At 44.5% G+C, this 26,272-nt stretch overlaps 1 protein-coding gene across 6 annotated transcripts in view; it reads right to left on the bottom strand.

The window, feature by feature from the left end:
- PHIP (pleckstrin homology domain interacting protein) overlaps positions 1–26,272 on the bottom strand; it is a 603,903-nt gene that overhangs the window by 152,668 nt on the left and 424,963 nt on the right. For 4 of the 6 annotated variants that reach the window (XR_004538753.1, XM_033937022.1, XM_033937020.1 and 1 more), the window contains exons 26-27: positions 16,655–16,737; positions 3,343–3,454 (exon numbers count right to left, since the gene is read on the bottom strand). Coding sequence is in view for 5 of the 6 variants with exons in the window: in XM_033937022.1 (XP_033792913.1) it covers positions 3,343–3,454; positions 16,655–16,737 (195 nt within the window). In the remaining variant the exon portion in view is untranslated. Of the gene's footprint in view, positions 1–3,342; positions 3,455–5,091; positions 6,621–16,654; positions 16,738–26,272 lie in introns of those variants that run through there. The other 2 variants (XM_033937024.1, XM_033937023.1) reach the window with 2 other exon arrangements.

The following is a 26,272-nucleotide window of genomic DNA, read 5'->3' as shown; positions in this document are numbered from 1 at the left end:
GTCTAATGCCTGGCAACTAAAATTCAATGCAAAGAAATGCATTTGGGGATTAATAATAGGAAGGAACCATATGCTGGGAGGAGAGAAACTGATATGCACGGACGGGGAGAGGGACCTTGGGGTTATAGTGTCCGAAGATCTAAAGGCGAAAAAACAGTGTGACAAGGCAGTGGCTGCTGCCAGAAGGATGCTGGGCTGTATAAAGAGAGGCGCAGTCAGTAGAAGGAAGAAGGTGTTGATGCCCCTGTACAGGTCATTGGTGAGGCCCCACTTGGAGTATTGTGTTCAGTTTTGGAGACCGTATCTGGCGAAAGACGTAAGAAGACTTGAGGCGGTCCAGAGGAGGGTGACGAAAATGATAGGAGGCTTGCGACAGAAGACGTATGAGGAGAGACTGGAAGCCCTGAATATGTATACCCTAGAGGAAAGGAGAGACAGGGGAGATATGATTCAGACGTTCAAATACTTGAAGGGTATTAACGTAGAACAAAATATTTTCCAGAGAAAGGAATATGGTAAAACCAGAGGACATAATTTGAGGTTGAGGGGTGGTAGATTCAGGGGCAATGTTAGGAAATTCTACTTTACAGAGAGGGTAGTGGATGCCTGGAATGCGCTCCCAAGAGAGGTGGTGGAGAGTAAAACTGTGACTGAGTTCAAAGAAGTGTGGGATGAACATAGAAGATTTAGAATCAGAAAATAATATTAAATATTGAACTAGGCCAGTACTGGGCAGACTTGCACGGTCTGTGTCTGTGTATGGCCATTTGGTGGAGGATGGGCTGGAGAGGGCTTCAATGGCTGGGAGGGTGTAGATGGGCTAGAGTAAGTCTTAAGAGAGATTTCGGCAGTTGGAACCCAAGCACAGTACCGGGTAAAGCTTTGGATTCTTGCCCAGAAATAGCTAAGAAGAAGAAAAAAAAAAAAAACATTTAAATTGAATCAGGTTGGGCAGACTGGATGGACCATTCGGGTCTTTATCTGCCATCATCTACTATGATTACACACAGAAGAAAAATAAAAGAAAAAAAATACTACAATATAGCAAGATAAACTACACATAGTGCTAATGTAGGAGCATCTTCTATAACTATTGAGGACTTGATTTTCTTTCATCTAGCCGGGACATTGCCAAAAAAGCACTTAATTGTTGGTGTTCAAAGAAAACACATTTGACTGAATGGTGGCAAATAATATACTTGCAAGAATGTCTCAGATAAAATGTTGCCCCCAGTGAAGTGACTCCTGGTCTCAGGAGAAAACATTCTCTACAACGCTTTTGAGTTTCCCTTGAAAGATCAGGAAACATTAGAATTTTACATCCAAGAAATTCTTTCTGTTGGTTTTTGAAGAAAAGCCTCAATAACCACATTTTATCAATTGAAAGAGCTACTGTTAATATCATCGTAGATGGCATAGCAATATCTCTGTCTGATGTTTCCAAAATTTCCGATACATTTAATGGTGCTTGATCAGTTATTTTAGCATGTAGTTGATTCCCTCCTTTGTTAGGCAAATAGTACACTTGGGAAAAAGGTGACAATGTTTCCTCTGGAATTCGTAGGATTTCCATCAGGTACCTCCTAAGTATCTCCCTAGGAGTTACCATCGTTAATCTTGGAAAATTAATTAATCTCAAATTATTATTCCTTGCATTGTTCTCAAGTGTTTCTAACTTCTTCCTAAGATTCACTTGATCCTTAACAAGGGACTGTTGTACTTGTTTAGTTAATGATAAGTCCTGGTCAAGTTTTTGAACTGAGGATTTTGAAACTGTCAGATCCTCTTTTAACACCTTAAGCTCTTTAGTATGTTGAATCAATTTTGCTTCAACATATTGGAAATTGGGACTGATAGTCTTTGTAAAGTTTATAATTAAGTCCCATAATGACTCCAGAGTCACTTGTGCTGGTTTATCCAAAATTAAAAGCTTTTGCTGAGTATAGAAATGCTCACCGTATGTAGAAGCTGATTCTTGACTTTGTTCCAACTGATTATCTTCACTTCCGTTAGCTGAATCTCCCCCGGTTTCTCCTACAGAGACACCCTGGACCAGGGGCTCAGTCTCCAAACTCTCTGACGGTAAACTTCACGCCTCAGGGTAGAGTTCCTCCCCCCATCTCTGGGGTTTCCTCTTCCCCTAGAGAGCTGGTAACTTGGGGTTGCAGTGGTAGGGCTCTCACATCGGGCTAAGTGTGGTGTCTGGCCCAGGAGAAGCGAAGCTGGTTTTGTCATGCCCAGGCGCCCTCAGCGGGCTGGCTTCCAGCGTCGCGACTGCAAACATTCCTCTGCAAACACTCTTCGATATTGCCAAGGTCGAGACATCGGGGCCCCGTGAGGCGCTAGTGGCACTCCTGCCTCTCCTCTTCAGCATCGTTGAAGGTAGGTTACACGAGTCGTCAATAATAAGCAGGAAAAAGTTGTGAGTGGCGCAGTTCAGATGTGATCCTCTCAGCACTTCTGTACCACGGCCATCTTGGAATCCTTTCTCTACCTTTATTTTAGATAGCACCTCATGAACACAACCTTCTGAAAATCGATCAGGGTCTACCATTCCTCCATCCCTATTCACGCTTGTCTTCTCTGGTCCTGCTCCCGGGGCTTCAGCCGTGAACATAGAACAGAAATATTTGTTAAGTAATTCATCCTTTTCTTTTTCAGCTTCTACATATTCCTCCCCTTCACCTTTGAGTTTCACAATGCCACTTTTGCACTTCTTCCTATCCTAATATATCTAAAAAATGTTGTCTCCCTGTTTTACCGTGTCAGCTATTTTTTCTTCCATTTGCATCTTTGCTTTCCTTCCAAAATGATTACAAGAGGTTAGGGTTCTTGTACATTCTTTGTATTTATTGTTTTTTGGGTCCCTACTAAATCCCCCTCTCCCTTACCCCAATCAAGCTCAGAAGTTACCTCATCCCTCTATGGGCTTACAACTCAATCAGAATCAGCCTCTATTAAGATACAGTACTATAGACCTTCATTCACAACAATGTGGTAAGATTACCCCAATTTTATAATGCCACTGCCACCACCACATGTGCATCTAAAATAGTCACCATTCCAACAGTTCTTGATAAGGGACTAGAAACCATAGCAACTTCTGTAATCCAGTACAAGTAATCCTGAATATAATTGCTAAATGTCATTGTTTTTCAAAGGGTGAATATCTCCTTCCCTCTTTTCCCTCATGGGTGTGAACACTGATTCCGCTGGCTAAAGGAGCAGATGATGGGCACTAGGCTGGCCCTATCAATTACACATTTTACTGGGCAGAATTGCATAAATTTTAAAATGAATTATTAAATTCTACTTGATGAAATTTGAAAATCAAATGCTTACCAAACATTGTAACACTGAAATAAACTGTCCGGGTAGGCTGACTGAAGGGGTTCTTGGCTTTCAATTGTTCCAAACCACCATGCATCATCAATCACAGACCTGAAACGATCACCTTAACAGAAATAGAAAAGTAGCACTTTTACCTGCAAGCATGGCAGAAGGCTAACTTCAGACAATAGAAACCTTAACATTCATTTTAGTTTACAATGATTCACTATACAAATATCTTTTGGTGCCTTACTTGTATGTTATATAATCTTTGTAACACAGTACTATAATCTCTACAATGAAGAATAATTTACTACCACTCATAAATGGTGCACTACAATTACTATAAGTTCTAACACATTGCTGTGTTCTGAACATAGGCTATGCACTATAGAGGTGGTTCTCATCTTTCATGTGCAAGTTATCGTAATGCAGTTTTTCTCCAGAAGTGGTAAGATTACTCTCACTGCAACTTTATATCATTCTCTTATCTTTATATCATATGATAAATTTACATGGCAGTATGAATGATCCATCAACATCTCAGTACACCCAATGGAGTAGTAAAGGTGAACGGCGCCTGGGATTGTGGCGCCCCTCCCCAGCTGCTGTGCGTCCCCTTCCCTTTCCAGAGTGAGCAGCATGCAGCCCACGTTGTTGTCGGCTCGCCCTTTGACATCACTTCCTAGATGCGGGTCCTGGAAGTGATGTCAGAGAGAGCGCCGATACAGACACGGGCAGCAACCTCGTGCCGTAGAAAGGTATGGGGGGAAGGCAAGGGGTGCTCGCAGCAAGGAAAGGAGCGAGGAGTGAGAAGGAGAGGGGGGCAGCGAAGAAGAGGAGTGCCGCCTCACCCTTAGGAAGACCATGCCCAGGGCAGATCGCACCCCCCCAACCCATTTACTATGTCATTGAGTATACCTTTACCTTAACCAAAGTAACTTAGTGTTCCTAGGATTAATTTTGAGTAGGTTATCATTCATTCACAATTTAATACATCTAAACAAAGTACTGTATTTTTCACACTATAAGACGCACCTAGGTTTAAAAGAGGAAAACACACAAAAAAATATTCTGAACCAAATGGTGTACTAATATATTTAATAAAATATAACAGAAAAATATTTTAACCATGTAAAGTCAACAGTGATATTAAGAACCATCATCACTGTCACAAATGAGGAGAGACTTTAAGGTTCAAGCACTCTTCTAGTTTTCTATGCCCTGTCCCACCTCCCTGCCCCTCCTCTGATTGTCTAGTGGTAAGCTGGGACAGGAGGGATCCATCTCAGCTGAATAACAATTTTTACCCCCTCTCCCCCGGGGATACCTTTTATAATATGGTGGTCCAACGGTGTATTGGCAAGAGCGAGCTTTCCGTGCTCCTGCCCCATGCTGAGCCCCTCCTTCGTTGGATGGCTACTTCAGATCTTGCTGTCCGTGCCGCTCTCTGAATGGCTGTCATCAGTTCTCGCGAGTTCTGAGGCAGGCAGCCATCCAGTGAGGGAGGGGCTGAGCACAGGGCAGAAGCATTGAAAGCTCACTCCTGATGATACACCGGCTGGACCACCAAGATTTAAAAAGGCGAAAAAAGGTATAAGTTTCCATGGCAGACAGTTGAACGCCCACCTAAATTAGCTGGGAGGAGCGCCCAGCTAAAAGAAGCTAGGGAGAACAATGCACATCATGTGACACAATATTCACTCCATAAGAAGCACAGATATTTCCACTCACTTTTGGGGAAAAAAACGTATGTCTCATGGAGCGAAAATACAGTATCTAAAAATTGCAAATAGTCTATAGTGACCAATGAAAAAGGTCAATGACAATATCTGCATACAAAGGGACATACAAATCCATTTATGTTAGGAGTGGTTCCAGACGAATGGAGACAGGTAGATGTGGCTCTTATTCATAGAACTTTCAGTAAATAGGAGTCTAGAAAATGTAGGCTAATTATTAATGGACTCACTGCTAATACAGAGCTTAGTGCAGTTACTGGAATCCACTGGATTATAGGGTAAATAGCACAAAGTTATGTCTTGTCAGAACAATCAGATCAATTTATTTGTCTGGGTGACAAATACATTGGTCTGATTTTGTTTGGGGGCGAGGGAGGGGGGAAGTGCACTGGATATGGTATACAAGGGATGTACCAAAAGTAATGCAAAACGGGTATAACTTTTTTATTAACTGACATAGGTCATTCAAATTGCACATGTTGATAGAGTAACTCTTCCTGTACGCAAAGGTACTACTCAACAGTCTCCATCACGAGTGATGCATTTGTGACATCAATGAACCCAACTCTCGAATTCTCTTTGAAAAAATTCAGGTGTGCATTGTCATACCCACTTCTTCACAGCCACTTTCACCTTGTCTGTGCCATTAAACTGTGTTTTCTAAAAACTGTCCTTCATTGGACCGAACAGGTGGAAGTCGGAGGGTGCCAGATCCAAGCTGTATGGTGGACCACTGACCAGCCCAATTTGCTGATTCTCTTATTTGTTGCCAAAGATGTGTGTGGTCATAAATTATCATGGTGAATGTGGATCGTTTCCAGATTCTTATTTGGTCTCTTCCTACTAATGGTTTCTCTATGCTTCTTGTCTCAATGTACTGCTCTCGCTGGTCATGGTATGGCCACATTCCAGAAATTCAAGGAGAATGATGCTCTTGTCATCCCTACAGAAAACACAGTCACCATGACTTTCTGTGCTGATTGCTGGCACTTGAACTCCTTAGGCCTTGGAGAAGAAGTGTGATGCCATTCGCTGGACTGATTTCATTTCTGGATCATAAAAATATGCACACATTTCATCCCCTTTCATCAGACTGGAAAAAAAAATGTGCCTTCATTTGCTTCCAATTCTTCCAGCAGGTCAGAGCAGACTTCAACCTTTCTCTCCCTCAAATCAGGTGTCAACTGCCAAGGAACCCACTTTGCACACACTTTCCGATACCCTAAGTCTTCCACCATGTTCTGTATGGCATTGTGACCACAGTCCAGTTGTGCAGCAAGCTCACGGATTGCGACTCATCTGTCCATGTGAATCAGCCCATCCACTAACTGATGAATCGTGTCAGTGGGTGCAGCTGATGGTCTCCTATTGCATGATTTATCCTCAATGCTAGTTTTTCCTTCTTTAAACTTCATCCATCTGTGCACATTATTCTTGTCAATATTCTGTAAATATTCTGTAGCTTTCTGTGGATGTCAGACAGCCTGCACCTCCTCCATCAAAAACTCAATGACAGCACATTGCATCCGCTCTGAATCCATTATTCACCTGCAATGAAGAAAAATATTCTGAAACACTTGTATAGAGGAAGAGTTACTCTACCAACATGTACAATTTGAATGACCTTTGTCAGTTAATAAAAAAGTTATGCCCACTTTTGCATTACTTGTACAGCTTGTGAGATCTTGTCTATTGTTCTATGGTCTCAGGAAAGTTAGAGACAAGAGATGATCCACAGAAGGGCAACCAAAATGGCTACAGACTTGTACCAAGAGCTGAATAAGACTAAAAGACCTCAAGAAAGGAAATATGGGGGAATACGTTTGACTGATTAAGGGTCATCGAGTGACAGCTTTTTGATGGAGTGTTCAGTTTTTAGCAAAGTGCTTGCTGCTGATAAGATGCTGGTCACTGCTGTTCTGGGTCAATCCATCTGTTTGCTGGTCTTCCTCTTGCAACTGCCCTTTCACCTTTAGCAGCATAATACTCTTCTCAAGCAAATCTTATCTTCTCATATAATTTAACCAAAATAATCTACGTTTATTCAAATGTGTCTCCAGTGAACATGCTGATTTTCCTTCATACAAACATCAAATGATTTGACCTATTTTCAGTCCATTGTACTTGTAATAATCTTCTCCAACACAATAATTCAAACTCCTTGGTCTTCTTTCTTGCCTCTTCACTGTTCAGCTTTTACAGCTGTATGATTGAAAATTACAGACTGAACAAGATATCTCTCTGTTTATGACACATCCTTTTATCTGGACATCTTAGCCATGTCTTTCATAGCTGTCTTCTAAATTATAATTCTTTGCTGAACTTCAATTGTTCTTTGCTTGATCACTGAACCCCATTTTTTATTCTGATCTTTGACCTTCAAAATAAGATATTACAGTCCTTGCAGAGAGCTGTTCCAAATACTAGGCTTGACTGTCAGTAAACCAGAGTGTAGAACATTATTATGAGGGACTCAGAACTCTTGAACCAAATCCTTCTTGAATGCAGTAATCAAACAAGAAAAAATAACTTTCAGTTCAGACATACTGGACAAGAGTTATTGCCTTGTAACTGGGAGTCTTTTCTCAACCATGCGTGAGAGGCTAGGAGCTTTCAGCAACATGCTGAAAAGTAATGCTAAAGGGTTGTCTGGTAAAGTTTGCCTCTTTGCGAAAGATATTAAAATCTGCATTAGGGAGGACAACCCTGATGGTGTAGATAACATGAGAAAGAACCTACTAAAGCTTGAAGAATGGTCTGGAATTTGGTGCTAAGATTCAATGCTAAAAAATGCAGGATCATGCATTTGGGCTGTATAAACTAGAGGGAATGGTAAAGTTTAGGGCAGTGCCTCTCAAACTTTTTTTTATCTCTGGCACACTAATCGGAGTAAATGTTTTTCACAGCACATTATAATTGAAATTATAAAATTCAAAACCAACAAAAAATTAAAATTGAGAGCTATTTATTTAAAGTTCCTTAAGCTATGTTTGGATAATTGTAACAAAGGTGAAACTAAAGTAGATAGAATAGATTTGCTAATCAATGTGATGGATGAAAGAGACTCGACTCACGCGCATTTACATTACATAGGTTATTTAAACATCTCTATCATATCTCCCCTCTCTCGCCTTTCCTCCAAAGTATACAGATTGAGATCGTTAAGTCTATCCCCATACACCTTATGATGAAGACCACACACCATTTTAGTAGCCTTCCTCTGGACCAACTCCATCCTTTTTATATCTTTTTGAAGGTGCGACCTCCAGAATTGTACACAATATTCTAAATGAGGTCTCACCAAAGTCTTATACAGGGGCATCAATACTTCCTTTTTCCTACTGGCCATACCTCTCCCTATGCAACCTAGCATCCTTCTAGCTTTCGCTGTCACCTTTTCAACCTGTTTGGCTATCTTAAAATCATTACATACAATCACACCCAAGTCCCGCTCTTCTGTCGTGCACATAAGTTCTTCACCCCCTAAACTGTACCGTTCCCTTGGTTTTTGCAGCCCAAATGCATGACCTTGCATTTCTTAGCATTAAATTTTAGCTGCCAAATTTCAGACCTTTCTTCAAGTTTCGCCAGGTCTTTCTTCATGTTATTCACACCATCCTCGGTGTCTACTCTATTGTAGATTTTGGTATCATCTGCAAGGAGGAAAATCTTACCCGACAATTCTTCAGAAATATAGTTTATAAAAATGTTAAAAAGTACAGGCCCTTGAAGCACACCACTGGTAACATCCCTTTCCTCAGTCATAAAAGGTATCTTCTAAAAAGGTAGTGGCCATCTCCAAGTTAATGATAGTTTCCAAAGCCCTTCCCTGACAATATGGAAGACATTCCACCCAGCGAAAACAGGCTTTGGCAACATAACCATTACAAACAGCCACCTGTAAGGCCAAGGCGGAGACCTCAAAGGATCTCTTTAGAAGTGCAGCAATCTTGAGGGTCCTTAAGAGTGTGGCATAGTGGTTAGAGCTACAGCCCCAGTACCCTGAGGTTGAGGGTTCAAACCCTGCACTGCTCCTTGAGACCCTGGGCAAATCACTTAATCCTCCACTGCCCCAGGTACGTTAGATAGATTGTGAGCACACCAGGACAGATTGGAAAAATGTTTTAAGTACCTGCATGTAAACCACTTTGAATGTGGTTGTATAACTTCAAAAAGGTGGTATACAAGTTCCAATTCCTTTTCCTCCCTTTCCCTTAAGAGCCATACCATGTTTCACAGGAATAACATTCTTCTAAGTGACATATATGAACAGGGCATCCACCTTCATTCCTTGATAAGTATCTCATCCATTAAATACCATCACATATACTTCACTGCCCACAACAAAATCTCTTAGTCATCCCTACCACCCACATCACTTACGACTCGTCATTAAATATTTTCAGTTACAAGACCTATCCTCTGGCACCATCTCCCTTCCTACCTCAGACATGAATCATCTTTAGACAAATTTAAAGCCCTGCTAAAAACTTTTCAATGATGCATTGTCAATACCTTTCCTTTACTTGATTCACTTTCAAGCATCTTGCTTTCTTTCCTTAGAATCATCTGATATGTTACCTGCGGCTGCAGCAAAATAGCTTTCCCTGCTTACCCTCTCCCCATTCCACTGTCCTATCAAGCATTGTAGGTAGTTCCCTCTTCCACCATTTTATTCCTGTTAACTCTCTACTTCAACTATTACTCTCTCAAATTTATTTCTTCTTTTTTGTAAACCGCTCAATAAGTACTGCACGAGCAGTACATCAAATAAAAATAAACTTAGAAACTTGTTCACGGTAGGGCAGCCCACAAATATACAATATCATTTTAATGATAGATTAGGTTCTTACCTTGCTAATCTTCTTTCTTTTAGAAGACATGGGATTCCATACGTTAGCTGCTACTTCTCACTAGCTGTGATTCTGCAGAAGGGTATCACTTTAAATCTCTGAAGTATTCCCCTTCTACAGTGGAGAACAGCTCCCCCTTCAGTTGGTACCAAAACAATTGAACTCCACTAAAACAGAAGAAAAGAGAAGGAGGGGCATGGGGAGCTTCCCTGGAACAAACCACATTCTGCTCTGTTCTGTAACTTATGATAAAATAACAATTAATAAACATGTAACATATAACAATTTAACATTGAACAACAATCACGCATGTAAGTAGCTAGGAACCAAATTGCTAAGTGCAACTAATGGGGACAATAAAACCCTCCAAAAAAGAAAGGGAATAGGGATTCCTATGTTCTTGTAGTAATGTTTCTGGTGAAACTTAGAAACAAGAGAAGAGGATCCGAGTAGAAAATGACATAGTGGTTGTTACCCGCAGGTAGCCGCGGGTAACCTGCTGAAACTGGGGAGAAAGGAAGTGGTTGCCGCAGGTACGGGGAGAAGACCATTCACCGCCCCGTAGAGCGGTAAATGGCCTTCTCTCTACAGTGAAGGGAGGGAACATGCGCGGTCACCGATCGCACTCCCTCCCTCCATTCTGATAGCCGCCGCTCGATTGCCACCGCTGAAGCATCTCCCTCCCTCTATCCTGATCGCCACCGCCACATGAGTCCGATCGCCGCCCAAGCATCTCCCTCCCTTCCTCCATCCTAATCGCCACTGCCGCTGCAGCCCAATCACATCTCCCTCCCTGCCTTACTTTCGTGGCAGGGAATTTCTTTAAATGTGCTTCTTTACCAGCAGCCGGAGCACTGAAATCACGTGTGGCTGCCGTAAAGGTCATCTCTGACGCAACCGGAAGTTGCATCAGAGACGACCTTTCCTGCAGCCACACGTGATTTCAACGCTCCGGCTGCTGGTAGGAAACATATTTAGAAATTGCCTGCAGCAAAGGTAAAGGGCAGGGAGGGAGAAAGGGAAGAAAGGTGGGGTGGAGAAAAACAGACGCTGAAGAGACCTGGGGAAGGAGGGGTGGAGGAAGTGGGGAGAAGGTGCTGGGAAATGGGGAAGAGAGAGTGGAGAGAAGACGCTGAGAAATGGGGAAGAGAGAATGGGGAGAAGATGCTGGGAAATGGGGAACAAAGTGGGGAGAAGACGCTGAAGGGAAATGGGGATGACAGAGTGGGGAGAAGATGCTGGGAAATGGGGATGACAGAGTGGGGAGAAGACACTGAAGGGAAATGGGGAAGAGAGAGTGGAGAGAAGACGCTGAAGGGAAATGGGGAAAAGAGAGTGGGGAGAAGACGCTAAAGGGAAATGGGGAACAGAGAGTGGGGAGAAGACGCTGAAGAGAAATGGGGAAGAGAGAGTGGGGAGGAGACGCTGAAGGGAAATGGGGAAGAGAGAGTGGGGAGAAGACGCTGAAGGGAATGGGGAAGAGAGAGTGGAGAGAAGACGCTGGAAGGGAAGAAGACAGATGCCAGACTATGGGGGGTGGGGGGGGGTGGAGGGGAGTAGATGGGTGCCAGACCAATTGGGGGGGGGGGGGGGTGAAGGGAGAGGCACAGTAACAGAGCAAATGGAAGGCGCAGAGAGAAGACAGACAGTGGATGGAAGGAATTGAATGAGAAGATGAGGAAAGCAGAAACCAGACAACAAAGGTAGAAAAAAAAATTCTATTTATTTTCTTTTTCTTTTTGCTTTAAGATAAAGCAGTATATTAGTTATGTTGATAAAAATGTATAAACAAAGCCCTGCCAGCTGAACATCTCTTTCTCCAGTTCAGCAGCCAGAACTTTGATTTATAAGGAAGGAATAAGCTAAACATTGCAGTACTGAGGCTTGTATGGATGCTGCGGGGATGGGGACAGAGCGGTGAATGGGATGGCAGTGATGGTAACAGGGTGGTGAAGGGCATGGCGGTGACGGGGTGGTGAAGGGAATGGCGGTGACAGGGTAGGGCTGGTGTAGTGACAGGGACAGATATTTTTCCTTGTGTCATTCTCTAGATCCGAGACAGCCACTGGCAACTTCCAAGGCAGAAATCAGGTGAATCAAAGTGCATAGACAGTGGGCCATACCTAATCCATCATTCTTTAGCAAAGATATGGGATTCCATACGTTAGCTGACGAACCAAAGCAGTGCCAAATGGCAAAGAAGGCATGTCATGGAACTGGATGTGATATGGGGGTGGAGGTGAAGGGGGCACTAAATCCATTTTGACTAGCTTTTAGGGTATTGCACTCTTTTAATTTGCTGAGTGAACTGTGTTGGTTGGAGCTAAACAAGATGCTGGAACTTACAAGTAACTCATATATTATCCTCCAGGGGTGGTAGAGTTGAGATGTTAAGAGTGAGCAGAAGGTGACAGAGGTGGACAATATTGTCTGGTACTGAGCTGAAATTTGTTTTTAAAAGCAGGTTTGTGGTAATTTTCAGAGATCCTGCAAGTATGTCTTTTCAGAATTTGGCTGAGGGTAGCAGGGGATCTAATGTATGCATAGGAAATCCATGCAAAATGAAAGCCCCATAGTGACTTCCCTTTCCTCTCTTTACTCATTTCGGAAATGAGTAAAAGGTAACCATGCTGTGAACAGCACATACTTACCCACTGTGGGGAAGGGGGGGGGAGTGGTTTTAAGCAGTGTCTTCCTGCAGGCAGATCTTTAAAATTGCCCTTGAAATGTTTGCTTATTTTGATGGCAGTTTGGAGTTCTTTGGTGCTTGTGCCTATTTACCTTCATGCCCCTGTGTGGAAGTTTCCCCTTGAAGGCAAATGCCGCAGGAATTCTTAGCCCCTTGGTCTATGGTTTGAGGAATATCCCTAATAGTGTGGCATAGTGGTTAGAGGTTGTGGGTTTAAACCCTGCACTGCTCCTTGCGACCCTGGGCAAGTCACTTAATCCTCCACTGCCCCAGGTACGTTAGATAGATTGTGAGCCCGCTGGGACAGACAGAAAAAATGCTAGAGTACCTGAATATAAACCGCTTAGGCTATAAGCGGTAAATAAATACTAAAATAAATAAATAAGGAAGGGACAGATGAGCCTGCCTGCAGAACCAAGGACCCAACAGCAGCATCCACATAAGCTGCCATATCCACTTTGTTGAACTTCGTAAAGGTGAGAGCAGACCAGGTAGCTGCTCTACAAATCTCATCAAGTGAAAAAGCCCAGGACTCCGTCCATGAAGCAGCAACACCTCTAGTGGAATGTATTGCGAATGACATAGGGTGCTGTTTACTGCAGGCAATGTAGGAAGAAGAAATTGCCACGTGAGTCCATCTGGCAATTGAGGCTTTGGAGCCATGCTTGCCTCATCTCGAGTAGCTGGTCAACTCAAAAAGGTGGTCAGAAAGACAGGAATCATTAGTTCTCTCCAAGCAGTGCATGAGAACTCTAAACAGATCCAGCCTCTGCAAAATCTTGTCCTGTTTTTCTGAACCTATGGGGAGAAAAGCGGGTAAATGAATCTCTTGATTGATATGGAAGGCAGAAACTACCTTTGGTAGGACTGATTAGAGACTGAGCCTGAAGCTCCTGCACCCCTTCCCCCTTCCTCCCATGCTTCTCGGCACATGGAATACGGCCGCTCCTCAGTCGGTATATCTGTGCATAAAACATAGGAATTACAGCTACTCTGACCTGGGGCATCCATTACAGATGATCCCTAGGCAAAGCAAGGGGTTTTGAGGCAGAAAATAGAACTTAGAAAAAAAAAAATCACTAAAACTCCAAGATGACCACTGCCAAAATATTCGTACTAAAAACAGTCCATTAAAGCCAAACTATAAAATAAAAAATAGTGATTTAGGAGTTTTGGAGGTGGGGGGACCTAATCCTAACCCCAGTAACCCTCAAAACTGATATTCTTAGGACCCCCCCTCCAAATTTCCCCATTGAGAATAATGGGAGTACTCACTGTGACTTCTAGTGTCTGTCAGCTTAAATCAGCCTGCTTGCAGAGAAAGGATTTCTGCCTCAGAAATAGTCTCAGCACAAGTCCATCGAAGGAGATCTTCTGGCTGCCAGTTGGGTGGACCATGACCGTGGACTTCCACCCCAGAAATCTTTGCAATGCACCAGGGGGAGAAACTTTGCATCCAGCTCCCTAATACCCAGAGGGTTGCTACACAGGGGCCCCATAGCCTGCACTCAAGCCTCTGATAAATCAGCAGGCAAGCAGCTCCCAAGGAAACATACCCCAAGCTCCTGAAGGGACACAAAACAGGCTGGCTCCACAGATATTCAATGAGATTGGCCTAGAAGCAGCAGTCTATCCATGTGGAACTGTATCCATTCACCAGTGGAGAAAGCCCAAGCAAGAGACTGAGCACGGAAGCCAAACAGAAAAAAAATTTAAAGACAGATAGTAAAACCCCCCAAAAAGAACAAAAAGAAGCAGAGCAGATCAGAACATACCTTCTGAGTTTGTTTGCAAAAGGATAAACTGAAGAGGGTGGGGGGGGGGGGAAGCTGTTCTTCACTGTAGAAGGGGAATAGTTCAGAGATTTAAAGTGATATCCTTCTGCAGATTCACAATTAGTGGGAAGTAACAGCTATCATATGGAATCCATGCCTTCACTAAAAAATTTGACCCTAATATCTCTTTCAAAATACCTTCCGTTATCTGGAAAAATACACCCCTTACCTTCAGCTTAACAAATCAGTCTTTACTAGCTGTAAATATTTATAAGAAATTAAACTTCAAAATATGGAAACATCCCGTATATCATCTTGTAACTGAACATCTGTCACATGAAAATGGTATGATATTATTTACTAATGAAATAAGTATAATATCAGGGACCAGCTTCAATTAAGTTATTCACACACAAAACAAAATATGGCTGGCTTATAAACACTGAAGTTATAAAATATTACTGATTAGGGGAGGCAATCATTTATCACAATTATAAATGTAGTCTCAAAGACTCAATGAGCACCAATCCCACTTAAAGTTGTCACAGCGGTGCTCTTATAAAGTACAGCAACACTATCATTGGCCATGTTAGACCGGAAAAAAACTAAGTAAAAACCAAAAACCTCAAAAAAGTGAGGAAAATTCTCTTGCTCAGAAATAAAAAAAAGTCAAACCAATAAGAAGATCAACCTCCCACCAAAAACAGTAATATATGAAAACACTTTTTTCTAGTTGCAAATAGTCCAAAATAAATCAAACAAACTGCTGAAAACAGCAGTCACTTAGCTGATAGGTGTCACTCTCCTGGCAGGGATCTCTGAACTAGGTCTGAGCAAAAAAACAAAAACCTCAAAAAAGTGAGGAAAATTCTTTTACTCAGGAAAAAAAACCCCAAACAAACCAACCTATAGGATCAACCTCTTCCAAAAACAGTAATATATGAAAACATTTTTTCTGGTCTCAAATAGTCCAAAATAAAACGAACACACTGCTGAAAAAAGCAGTCACTTGGCTGATAGGTATCACTCTCCTGAGCTAGGTCTATGAGGCAGCACAGCACAATTTCTTCCACTGCAATAACACTCTGGAGAAACAAAGACCAAAATCACTCCAACAGAATTCCCCCTTCAGGATACCATCCAAGAAACTAGGGTATTATTTATACCAAAATATTTTCTTGAATATTAGCATCTCAAATTTGTGTCTAGAACTAGGGTGACGGGACAATCGCGTGCCAGACACCAGCACGCCGACAATCGAGCGCAAGACACAAGTGCGCCGCAGGAAAACTTAGCTTAAAGAGCTCCGACGGGGGGTGTGAGGGCACCCCCCACTTTACTGCATACTGTTCGCACAGCCGTTGGGGGGGGGAGGGCGTGGGGGGTGAAACACCCCACATTATAGAGAAAATGGAACTTTTCCCGAAAAAAATTGGAAAAAGTTCAGTTTTCTCTATAATGGAGGGTTCCAACCCCCAAACCCCCCCCCCTCAACAGCAGCGTGAACACTATGCAGTAAAATGTGGGGGGTCCCCACTCACACCCCGCTTCGGAGCTCTTTAAAACTGTTTTCCTGCGGCACGCTAGTATCTTGCGCTGAATTGTCTGCCCTCCATTGTCGGCGCGTGACTGACTATGAACCAGAACTAGTGCCCAAAGGTGCTTCGTGCATTTGAAAAAAGAAAATACTTCAAAACAGATTTTTAATTTTTCTACTTCTGGCTTCAGGTAAAAATGTGTGTGTGTGGGGGGGGGGGGCATTATCCCTGGAATTTTCTACTGCTACTAATAGAAATATAAAATATAAGTTGTTTATTATATGCTGTTATTTTAATAATCTGGTAAGTTTTGCTTGATTATGTATGTATCGTTTTAACTATGTATGTATCATTATCTGCATAGATGATTAATATGCGGGCTACAAGTTTCTTAAATAAATAAATATGTTTGTAAAATTGAAGCCTTCTGCTTTCATAATTTATTTTTTTTATCTATCCAGATACAATCTCCATCAACTGCTTTTCTCAATGGTACTTTTTAAATTGTTTTCCTAACATTCTTTTTCAGGATGAAAATATGTACAACAAACTTCAATTTGGCAATAAATCAATCTAACCCTCTTTTCTAGCGACACAACTTAAGTGTCCATTCACACAGAAGACTTTACAAAGGAATGGGTAGGCAAAATACGTAACTATGCAAACAATATAAAATAAAGTACTTTCAATATAATCACTTTATCCTTCCACATTAGTTGATTCCTACCTATATTCCACTGTCTGTGTCTTGCATCATCAAACTGCTGACGAAGGACAAGGAAATCAATAACATCTGGCATATCATGGTACCTGGATATAAGGATAATAGAACAGCAGCATAATAACTATGGAACCAGAACACACTGTTGTTCACCTGTAACAGATGGTTTCCCTAGGCAGCAAGACTGATCAGTCACATAGGTGGATGTCATTGCTCATGCCTAAAACAAACCAGTTTTCCCAGAAGTAAGAACTGAGGGCCAATTTTCAAAACTTACCGTGCCCTTAACGATGGTTGCTAAACTAGTTCCAGATGGTTTGGAGTGACAGTATTTTACTAGCTGAATGGCTCACTGTGGGCTTTACCCAAGCTTCCTAGCAATCTCTGACTCTGCCATGCAAATGTAGTACATATATTAAATATTAAAATTATAAATACTAAAATGGTAGATAAAATAGATTCATTAATATTTAAAAGGCGCACACCGGGCGATTCTCTGTCATCATTAGGTGATTCCCTTACATCAGGGGTGTAAAAACTCAGGCCCGTGGGCCACATTTGACCCACAGAGTAAGGAGAAATTAGGTTCTTATCTGCTAATTTACTTTCGTTTAGCCTCTCCAGACCAGCATAGTATTAATCTTACAAGCGGGTATATATCTCATCATGACCAGCAGGTGAAGACTGAGACAAAACTTTGGAACTGTACATATCATGTGACCCCTCCCTAATTACCTCAGTCTGCTGAATAGCCAAGTAGAACTAAGAACTATATACAGAAAACAGACAGGACTCCGAACAGGAGTATCAATAAATAAAAACAGGAACGCTGTTAGAAAATACATAGGAATAAATGCAAATAGCAAAGGTCCCCACAGCTCGCCAATTACACCAGCCAAGCCACTGTTCTTCATCTCCCCGTCCCTAGAAAAATACTAGAAACCGACCGAAAAATAAAATTCTGCACGCAAGAACATGACAAAAGACAGGGTGGGGGTCCTATGCTGGTCTGGAGAGGCTAAAAGAAAGTAAATTAGCAGGTAAGAACCTAATTTCTCCTTCTTTAGCAACTCTCCAAACCAGCAAAGGATTAATCTTACAAGCGGGACGTACCAAATCAGTCTCCATCATGGGTGGGACCCCCGAAGGGCTGACACTAGAACATGCTCACCGAACACAGCGTCCCGATGCACCTGAATGTCCACACGGTAGTGTCTGACAAAGGAATTTAGAGAAGACCAGACCGCCGCCTTACCAATATCCACAGGAGGCACCAGCGAAGACAGCCCAAGAAGCTGCCTGACCCCGAGATGAATGAGCCTTGAGAAATTCCAGAAGAAGATAAGCGGAAGCAAAAGTCTCTTTGATCCAGCGCACAATGGTAGCCTTGAAAGCGCCATCCCCCCTACGAGGACCCGCTAAAAGGACAAAAAGATGATCTGATTTCCTGATCTCCTGGGCCTCCGCAAGTAGGTGCGAAGAACCCGACCAACATCCAATTTGCGCAACTGTTTCTGCTCAGAAGAACCTGCCTGACTACGCAGGACCAGAAGGGCCACAGACTGATTGACAGGAAAAAGAGAAACTATATTTGGCAGAACGGAAGGAACAGGCCTCAACAATACCAACGCCCTAGAAAACTCGAGGACAGGAGACCTACAAGAGAGAGCCTACAACTCCGAAACACGTCTAGCAGAAGTAATAGTAAGAGTAAGGTCCTTCAACATGCAGGCACCCAAAGGCTCAAATGGGGGGCACACCAGCACAGACAGAACCAGATTCAAATCCCAACAGGGAACAGACGGTCACATGGGAGGCTTGAGCAATTTGGCCGCCCGCAAGAAGCGAACGATATCAGGAATGGCAGTCAGACACTGACCCCGTAATAACCCACAAAAGGCTGAAAGGGCCGCTATCTGAACCCAGAGAGAAGACCAAGCCAGGCTCCTGTCCAGGCCATCCTGCAAGAACTTCCTCCATCCCCATCTTGTTATGCCTCCAGACCCACCCCCTCAAAGCCTTGTCTTCTTCCCCGATGAGCTGCGGCCATATCTTGAAGGCCTCGAGCTTGTGTGGATGTGTGTGTCATCATCCACACATGCACAAAGGCCCTCTAGATGCATCCAGAGCTCGTCGGGGCTTTCCAAAACCCAGACAAATTGCTGGGTTTTGGAAAGTCCATCCGAGAACCTGGACAGTCCACTTTGTCTGAATACCCCTTCTTACCTAGGCGATTCCTTTCAAGAGCCAAGCTGTAAGACAAAAGGGACTCAGAGTGAACATGGGAATGGGGCCCTGAGTCAGAAGATTGTGCGAAAGAGGCAGAGGAAGAGGAGCCGACACCAGATGCTTCACCAGATCTGCATACCACGGACGCCTGGGCCAATCCGGAGCCACCAGAACCACAAGGCCCAGATGTCGAACTATGCGGAGAAGAACTCTGCCCACTAATGACCACAGAGGGAACACATACAACAGCCCCTCTGTTGGCCATGGTTGAACCAGAGCATTCAGACCCTCAGCCTGACCTGAAGTAACAGAGTGTTTTGGCGTTGACCCCTGTGGCCATGAGGTCCATGAGGGGCTGACCACAAGTCTGCACGATCAACTGAAAGGCTACCTAGCTTAGACACCACTCTCTGGGATCTAACACGTGACGACTGAGGAAGTGCACTTGAACATTGTCCACTCCGGCTATGTGGGAGGCCAATATGTCCTGAAGATGCGACTCTGCCCAGACCATGAGCAGAACCGCCTTCTGCGCCACCTGAGTGCTTATGGTGTTCTCCCCCCTTAACGACCGACATAGGCCACCGCCGTGGCATTGTCTGACAGAATCCAGACCAACTTGCCTGTCAAAGAGTGGAAGCTAACAGCGACAGACGGATGGTTCTGGACTCCAGAACATTGATCAACCAGGACGTCTCCTCCATGGATCAGATGCCCTGAGCTGAGTGACCTAGACACTGAGCTTCCCAACCGAGAAAACTGGCAGCCATGAGAAGCACTGTCCACTGTGGCTGATTCAGACTCATCCATTGAACAAGATAGGAGGCCTGGAGACACAAACGAAGACTGCAGCGAGCCAAGCACTGCAGAGGAACAGTGAGATCTAGACTAAGGCTCTGGGGCGACCACCTCCGAAGCAGAGCATATTGAAGAAGACGCATGTGGGCCTGTGCCCACCTCACCACATCAAGGGAAGCCACTATTGACCCCAAGACTTGGAGGAAATCCTGCACCCAAGGAAACCGGGACGCCATAAGCAAGCGAATCAGAGATTGTAATTTGCTTAAAAGGCCCTCCCCCAAGGAGGTGTCAAACACAACTTCAAGATACTCCAGGCGCTGCGAGGGGGCCAACCGGCTCTTGGCAAGGTTGACAACCCATCCCAACAACTGCAGGCACTGCACCACTCAAACTGTAACCCAGGGGCACTCTTGGAAGGACTTCGCGCAAATCAACTAGTCGTCCAGGTAAGGGTGCACCAGAATGCCCTCTGTCCGCAAGGCCGCCACAACGACCACCATAACCTTGGTGAATGTCCAGGGAGCCGAGGCCAGACCAAAAGCGAGCGCACAGAACAGAAAGTACTGGCCCAAGATCGCAAAATGAAGGAAGTGCTGATGGGAGGGCTCGACTGGAATGTGCAAGTAGGCCTCCGTCAGGTCGAGAGAGGTTAGATACTTCCCCAGCTGAACTGCCAGAATCACCAATCACAGTGTCTCCTTGCGAAAAGATGGAACTCTGAGAGCCCTGTTGACCCCCTTCAAATCTAAGATGGGCTGAAAAAATTCCCTCTTTCTTGGGCACCATAAAGTAAATCGAGTACCTGCCAGACTCCTATAGGGGCACTGGAACCACAGTTCTGAGATCTAGCAGTCTTTGAAGGGTCTGGCAAAAAGCCTGCTTCGTTCACTCAGTGTTACAAGGTGAAGCTAGAAAATGATCTGGCAAGGAATGGGCAAATTTTAGGGCATAACTGTCCTGAATCACCCAGGTGCACTCTTGGAAGGACTTCGCGCGAATCAACTAGTCGACCAGGTAAGGATGCACTAGAATGCCCTCTGTCCGCAAGGACCCACTGATCAGACATGATCTCTGACCATTTGTGAGAAAATTTGCGCAGCTAGGCACCCAACGGAACCAAAGGGGGTGTCAGCAAGGAATCATTTGGCAGGACAGGCTGCAAGGGAAGTGGCGGGGGGATTCCTAGCCCCCCAATGGGCTCCCCGAAAGGACTGCTTGTGCTAAAAGAAACGCCCCCAAGAAAACACAGAAGATGGGAAGGTAGCAGCCCCATGCCTAGGGCGGAACCTGCGGAAATCCCGCAGACGCCCCCTAGCAGTGCCTCCTCTAACCGTCTGCGGGCACGATCCTTAGGCAGGCGGGGCACCTTAGAGTCAGTGAAAATCTGAAACATCTTATCTAAATCCTCTCCAAACAAAAAAGACCCCCGAAAATAAAATTTTGTGAGTTTAGCCTTGGATGCCGCATCCACCGACCAAGCGCGCAGCCACAAGTTATGACGCGCGGCCACCCCAAAAGCCACAGATTTAGCAGAGGACCGCACCAAGTTATAGAGGGCATCAGAGAGGAACGAGGCCCTTATTTCAATCTTCGCGACCTCTTGATCCACCAAGGACCAATCATCAGACTCACAGTCAAGAATACACGCAGCCCACCGAAACACAGCACGAGCCACGAGCCACCCACAAATAGCCACCTGGACCCCCAAGGCAGAGACATTAAAATTCTGTTTAAGGAGAGCCTCCAATTTACGCTCATCAGAATCACATAAGGCAGAAACCGCCTTCTACAGACACAGTATGCCGCTTTGAAATAGCAGGGACCATTGCATCAACCACTGGCGACTTCAAGGTGGGATGGGATACAAACGAGCCATGGAGCATGAAAACCGAAATGGCTCCTCCAGCATATTCCACTGTGCTAGAACAATATCCCGAATATCCTGATGCATAGGAAAAGAGCGGGACGCCGGGCGGATCCCCCAAAGAAGAGGGTCCCCACACATGGGTTCTTAGGTGGCTTTTCCTCAAAACTTAAAACCGAGGAGACTTGCTGAATCAAAAACTGGGAGTTCGTCTCTGTGAAAAAAAAGCATACCACGAACGCCTCTTCGCTGGTAGTCGGAGAAAACAAGGCCCCACTAACAGTGGCCATCCCCTCAAGAGGATCCTGGAGGTCCCTCCAAGGGTCCAGGTCCTCATCCAGATGTGCATGCTCCTCAGACCATAAGTCTGCATCCCATGCCACCAGCGGGCGCTTGGACGAGGGAGGATGAGGGGATGTGAAAGTAGTAGGGGGGGGGGCAAAACCACAGAGGGTGCCGGGGGGGGGGGGGCACAACTTCCCCCGAAACACCCAGGCCAACTGCAAAAAACCCCGGCTGCCTGAAAATAAGCTGTGCATAATGTAAAAAATAAATCAGGGGAAAAAACCCCGGCAGCCCCATGGGACTGCCTGCTCAGCAGGGGTCTCAGCAGAAGCCTGCCCCTGTTTTTCCAAGACAGAGGGAAGGTCACCTGAGATGGAAGAGCAAATGGAGGGTTTATTGTGCAAACATGACGAAGTTCCCGCCAAAAATAAACCCTCCAGGGCCTGTAGCGTCTGGGAAGCCTGAACTGTCCCAGCCACTAAAGCAGGCAAAAGCCGGCTTCAGCTGAGAGAAAAAACAACTAAGAAATCCTCACCCGCACCGTTGGCGGCTGAGAAAATCCCTCAGTGGGTGGCAGGGGAAGACTGGGCTTCCCTGCAAGCTGCTGCCAGCTCAAGAGGCACTAGCGGCAGGGAGCCCTGGATGCCGACACCCACTGCCGACGAGGCTTGTCCACCACACCGGCCGCAAGTGCCTCACATCTGGATCAAATTGTGCACCTCTTCCCCTGAGAAGTGCTCAATTGGTCTATACGCGACCTAGCTAGGAAAAAAGTACCGGTTAGTTGAAAAAAACAGTAAAATACAGCAAATTTAAAGAGAAAGAAACCCTTCAGACCGACACTACCTCAATAATTTTTTTTTTTTTTAACAGAACAGACTCCAGTGACTCTCTAAACCAGGGGTGTCAAAGTCCCTCCTCGAGGGCCGGAATCCAGTCGGGTTTTCTGGATTTCCCCAATGAATATGCATTGAAAGCAGTGCATGCAAATAGATCTCATGCAGATTCATTGGGGAAATCCTGAAAACCCGACTGGATTCTGGCCCTCGAGGACCGACTTTGACACCTGTGCTCTAAACAATATGCCTTACTACCAGGGGGTAAGGCTTACTGTTGAGGCACCTCTAGAAAAATGTTGGGGAGGTGGAGGAAAGGGGGGGGAGGGACCCTGCTCAAGATCCGCTGGGTTTCACACCCCCGAGGTCGGAAGGACCCCCAAACAGGGTTCATCCAAGCTCAATCTGGCAACAGAAAGGGACAAAAAATTCCTAAACAAATCCCAACAGCCCTAACAAGGGAGATGGGTACAGCTCAGCACACCTGCTGGAGACTGAGAGAAGACTGAGGAAATTAGGGAGGGGTCACATGATTTGCACAGTTCCAAAGTTAGAAACATAGAAAATGACGGTAGAAAAGAGTCTCGGCCCATCAAGTCTGCCCACTCTAATGTCCCACCCCCCAACTTCACCCCCCAAGAGATCCCACATGCCTATCCCATTTTTTCTTAAAATCTGGCACGCTGCTGGCCTCAATCACCTGCAGTGGAAGTTCATTCCAATGATCAACCACCCTTTCGGTAAAGAAATACTTCCTGATGTCACCATGAAATTTCCCGCCCCTGATTTTCAGCAGATGCCCTCTTGTGGCCGTGGGACCTTTAAGAAAGAAGATATCATCTTCTACCCGATATGGCCTGTGATATATTTAAACGTCTCAATCATGTCTCTCGCTCTCTACGTTCCTCAAGTGAGTATAGCTGCAATTTACTCAGCCTTAACTCATATGGGAGATCCTTTAGTCCCGAGACCATCCTGATGGCCATTCGTTGAACCGACTCAACTCTAAGCACATCTTTTTGGTAATGTGGCATCCAGAATTGTACACAATATTCCAGATGAGGTCTCACCATGGATCTGTACAACGGCATTATGACTTCGGGCTTCCGGCTGACGAAACTTCTACGGATACAACCCATCATTTGTCTAGCCTTGGATGAAGCCTTCTCCACTTGATTGGCAGTTTTCATATCTTCACTAATGATCACTCCTAAATCTCATTCTGCTGTAGTCCTGGCTAAGGTCTCACCATTTAGGGTGTAAGTTCTGCACGGATTTCTGCTGCCAAGGTGCATGACCTTACATTTTTTAGCATTGAAGCTTAGCTGCCAAGTCGAGTACCAATGTGGAGATTGCTGCGGAACCGACCATTCTAGGATTTAAGGGCAAGTTAGATGCACATCTCCTCAGAAGGCAAATAGAGGGATACCGGTGACTAAGTTTTCGCCAGGTCGCACCTGGCTGGGCCTCCACGTGAGCGGATCACCGGACTTGATGGACCCAAGGTTTGATCCAGTGATGGCAGTTCTTATGTTCTTATGTAAGAGTAGGTCCCATGTCATACTGTTGGGCAAAGTGCTTTTACCTACTATGTTGCATAGTTTGGCGTCATCGGCGAATAATGTTATTTTACCTTGAAGTCCCTGAGTCAGGTCTCCTATGAATATGTTAGAGGATTGGACCCAAGACCAAGCCCTGCGGCACTCCACTGGTCACCCTCGACGTTTCAGAGAGGGTACCGTTAACCACCACCCTCTTGTCTACCGCTAAGCCAGTCATTGACCCATGCAGTTAATGTTTCTCCTAACCCCATCAAATTCATCTTGCTCAATAACCTGCGGTGTGGGATGCTATCAAAAGCTTTACTGAAGTCCAAGTACACGACGTCCAGGGACTCCCCCATATCCAGCTTTCTTGTTACCCAGTCAAAGAAGCTAATTAGATTGTATTGGCAGGACCTTCCCTTTGTAAATCTATGTTGATGGGGATCCCGTAGATTCTCCTCATTCAGGATCGTATCTAATTTATGCTTAATTAGAGTTTCCATGAGTTTATTCACTGTTGATGTGAGACTCACCGGTCTGTAATTCGCAGCCTCCGTCCTGCAACCCTTTTTGTGGAGTGGAATGACGTTAGCGGGATTCTTCCTGTACTCAGGGAAAGATTGAAGAGCACGGATAACGGTTCCGCAAGGACATCACACAACTCTCTAAGCACCCTGGGGTGTAGATTGTCCGGTCCCATGGCTTTGTTCACTTTGAGTTTTGATAGCTCACAGTAGACGCTGCTGGGTGTAAACTCGAAATTCTGAAATGGGTCTTCCGAGCTTTGCCTTGCCTGCAACTGTGGACCGGACCCCAGCACCTCGCAGGTAAAGACTGAGCAGAAGTATTAATTTAGTAGTTTGGCTTTATCGGAATCCGATTCTACATAATTCCCGTCCGGTTTCCTAAGGCGTACTATCCCATCTGTGTTTCTTTTTCTGTCACTAATATACCTGAAGAAGGATTTATCCCCTTTCTTAATGTTCTTTGCTAGATTCTCTTCTATTCAAAGTTTGGCCTCTCTGACTGCTGTTTTGACAGCTTTAGACTTGGCCAGATAGTCTTCTTTTGCCTCCCTTTTTCCTGATCTTAGTCTCCACCTACTGGTCATGATGAGATATATACCTGCTTGTAAGATTTATTTATTTATTTATTTCATTTGTGCATCACACATACAAGCTCTTGGCGACATTACAGAGGAAAGGGTTAGAAGAGGGTAGGGAGGACAATGGAGGGCAGGAAGATACAGGAGGATAAGAGGATACAAGTAATTAAGTGTCAAATAGATGAGTTTTCAGTTTCTTCCGGAATTTGGTGTGGTTAGGTTTCGTCCTGGTCATTTCAGTAAGGTCACTCCAAGTTTTTACGCCTAGAGAGGTGAGCATGCAGATTTTTTGTGGAAGGGAGATTTAGAAGTATTCTGTTGAGGGTTCTGCAGGAAGTAGACCATGCCTTGGAAAAGAGCTGGATGAGAGGAGCTGCGGAGTTTCCGTAAAGTATACGGTAAATGATGAATGAAGTTTTGAAGGTTATTCATAATGGGACGGGTAGCCAGTGCAGTTGCCTGATGAAGGCTGTAATCGAGTCATATTTTCTCAGGTTGAAGATTGGTCTGACAGCAGTGTTTTTGATGAATTGCATTTTGTGAATCAGAGTGGTGTTGCAGTAGATGGAGTATCATCAGCTGTACAACTAAGGCAAAAGTGGTGTTGGTGAAAATATGGTCTGATTAGTCTTAGTTGTCTCAAGGTATAGAGGGATTTCTTTCGGAGACTGGAGATTTGTGGTTCCATGGTAAGTGTGGAGTCCAGGATGCAACCTAGGATTTTGGAGGATTCTTCTACAGGGAGGGTCTTGCCCGATCGAAGAGTAATGCTTGTTGGTGCCGTCTATTGGGGTGTGTGGAAGTATAGAACTTTGGTTTTAGTTGTGTTTAATTTTAGTTTGTTGGTAGTCGCCCAGATTTGGATTCTTTCAATATTATGTGAGACTTTGTTGGTGATATCCGAGTGATTGTTGGCTATGGGAATAAGGAGAAAGATGTCATCTGCGTAGGATAATGTTC

The sequence above is a fragment of the Geotrypetes seraphini genome, chromosome 3 (genome assembly GCF_902459505.1).
Source record: "Geotrypetes seraphini chromosome 3, aGeoSer1.1, whole genome shotgun sequence".
Classification (NCBI taxonomy): Eukaryota; Metazoa; Chordata; class Amphibia; order Gymnophiona; family Dermophiidae; genus Geotrypetes; species Geotrypetes seraphini.
Note: the sequence above shows the minus strand (reverse complement) of the source record. Positions and strands in the feature narration are given on the sequence as shown.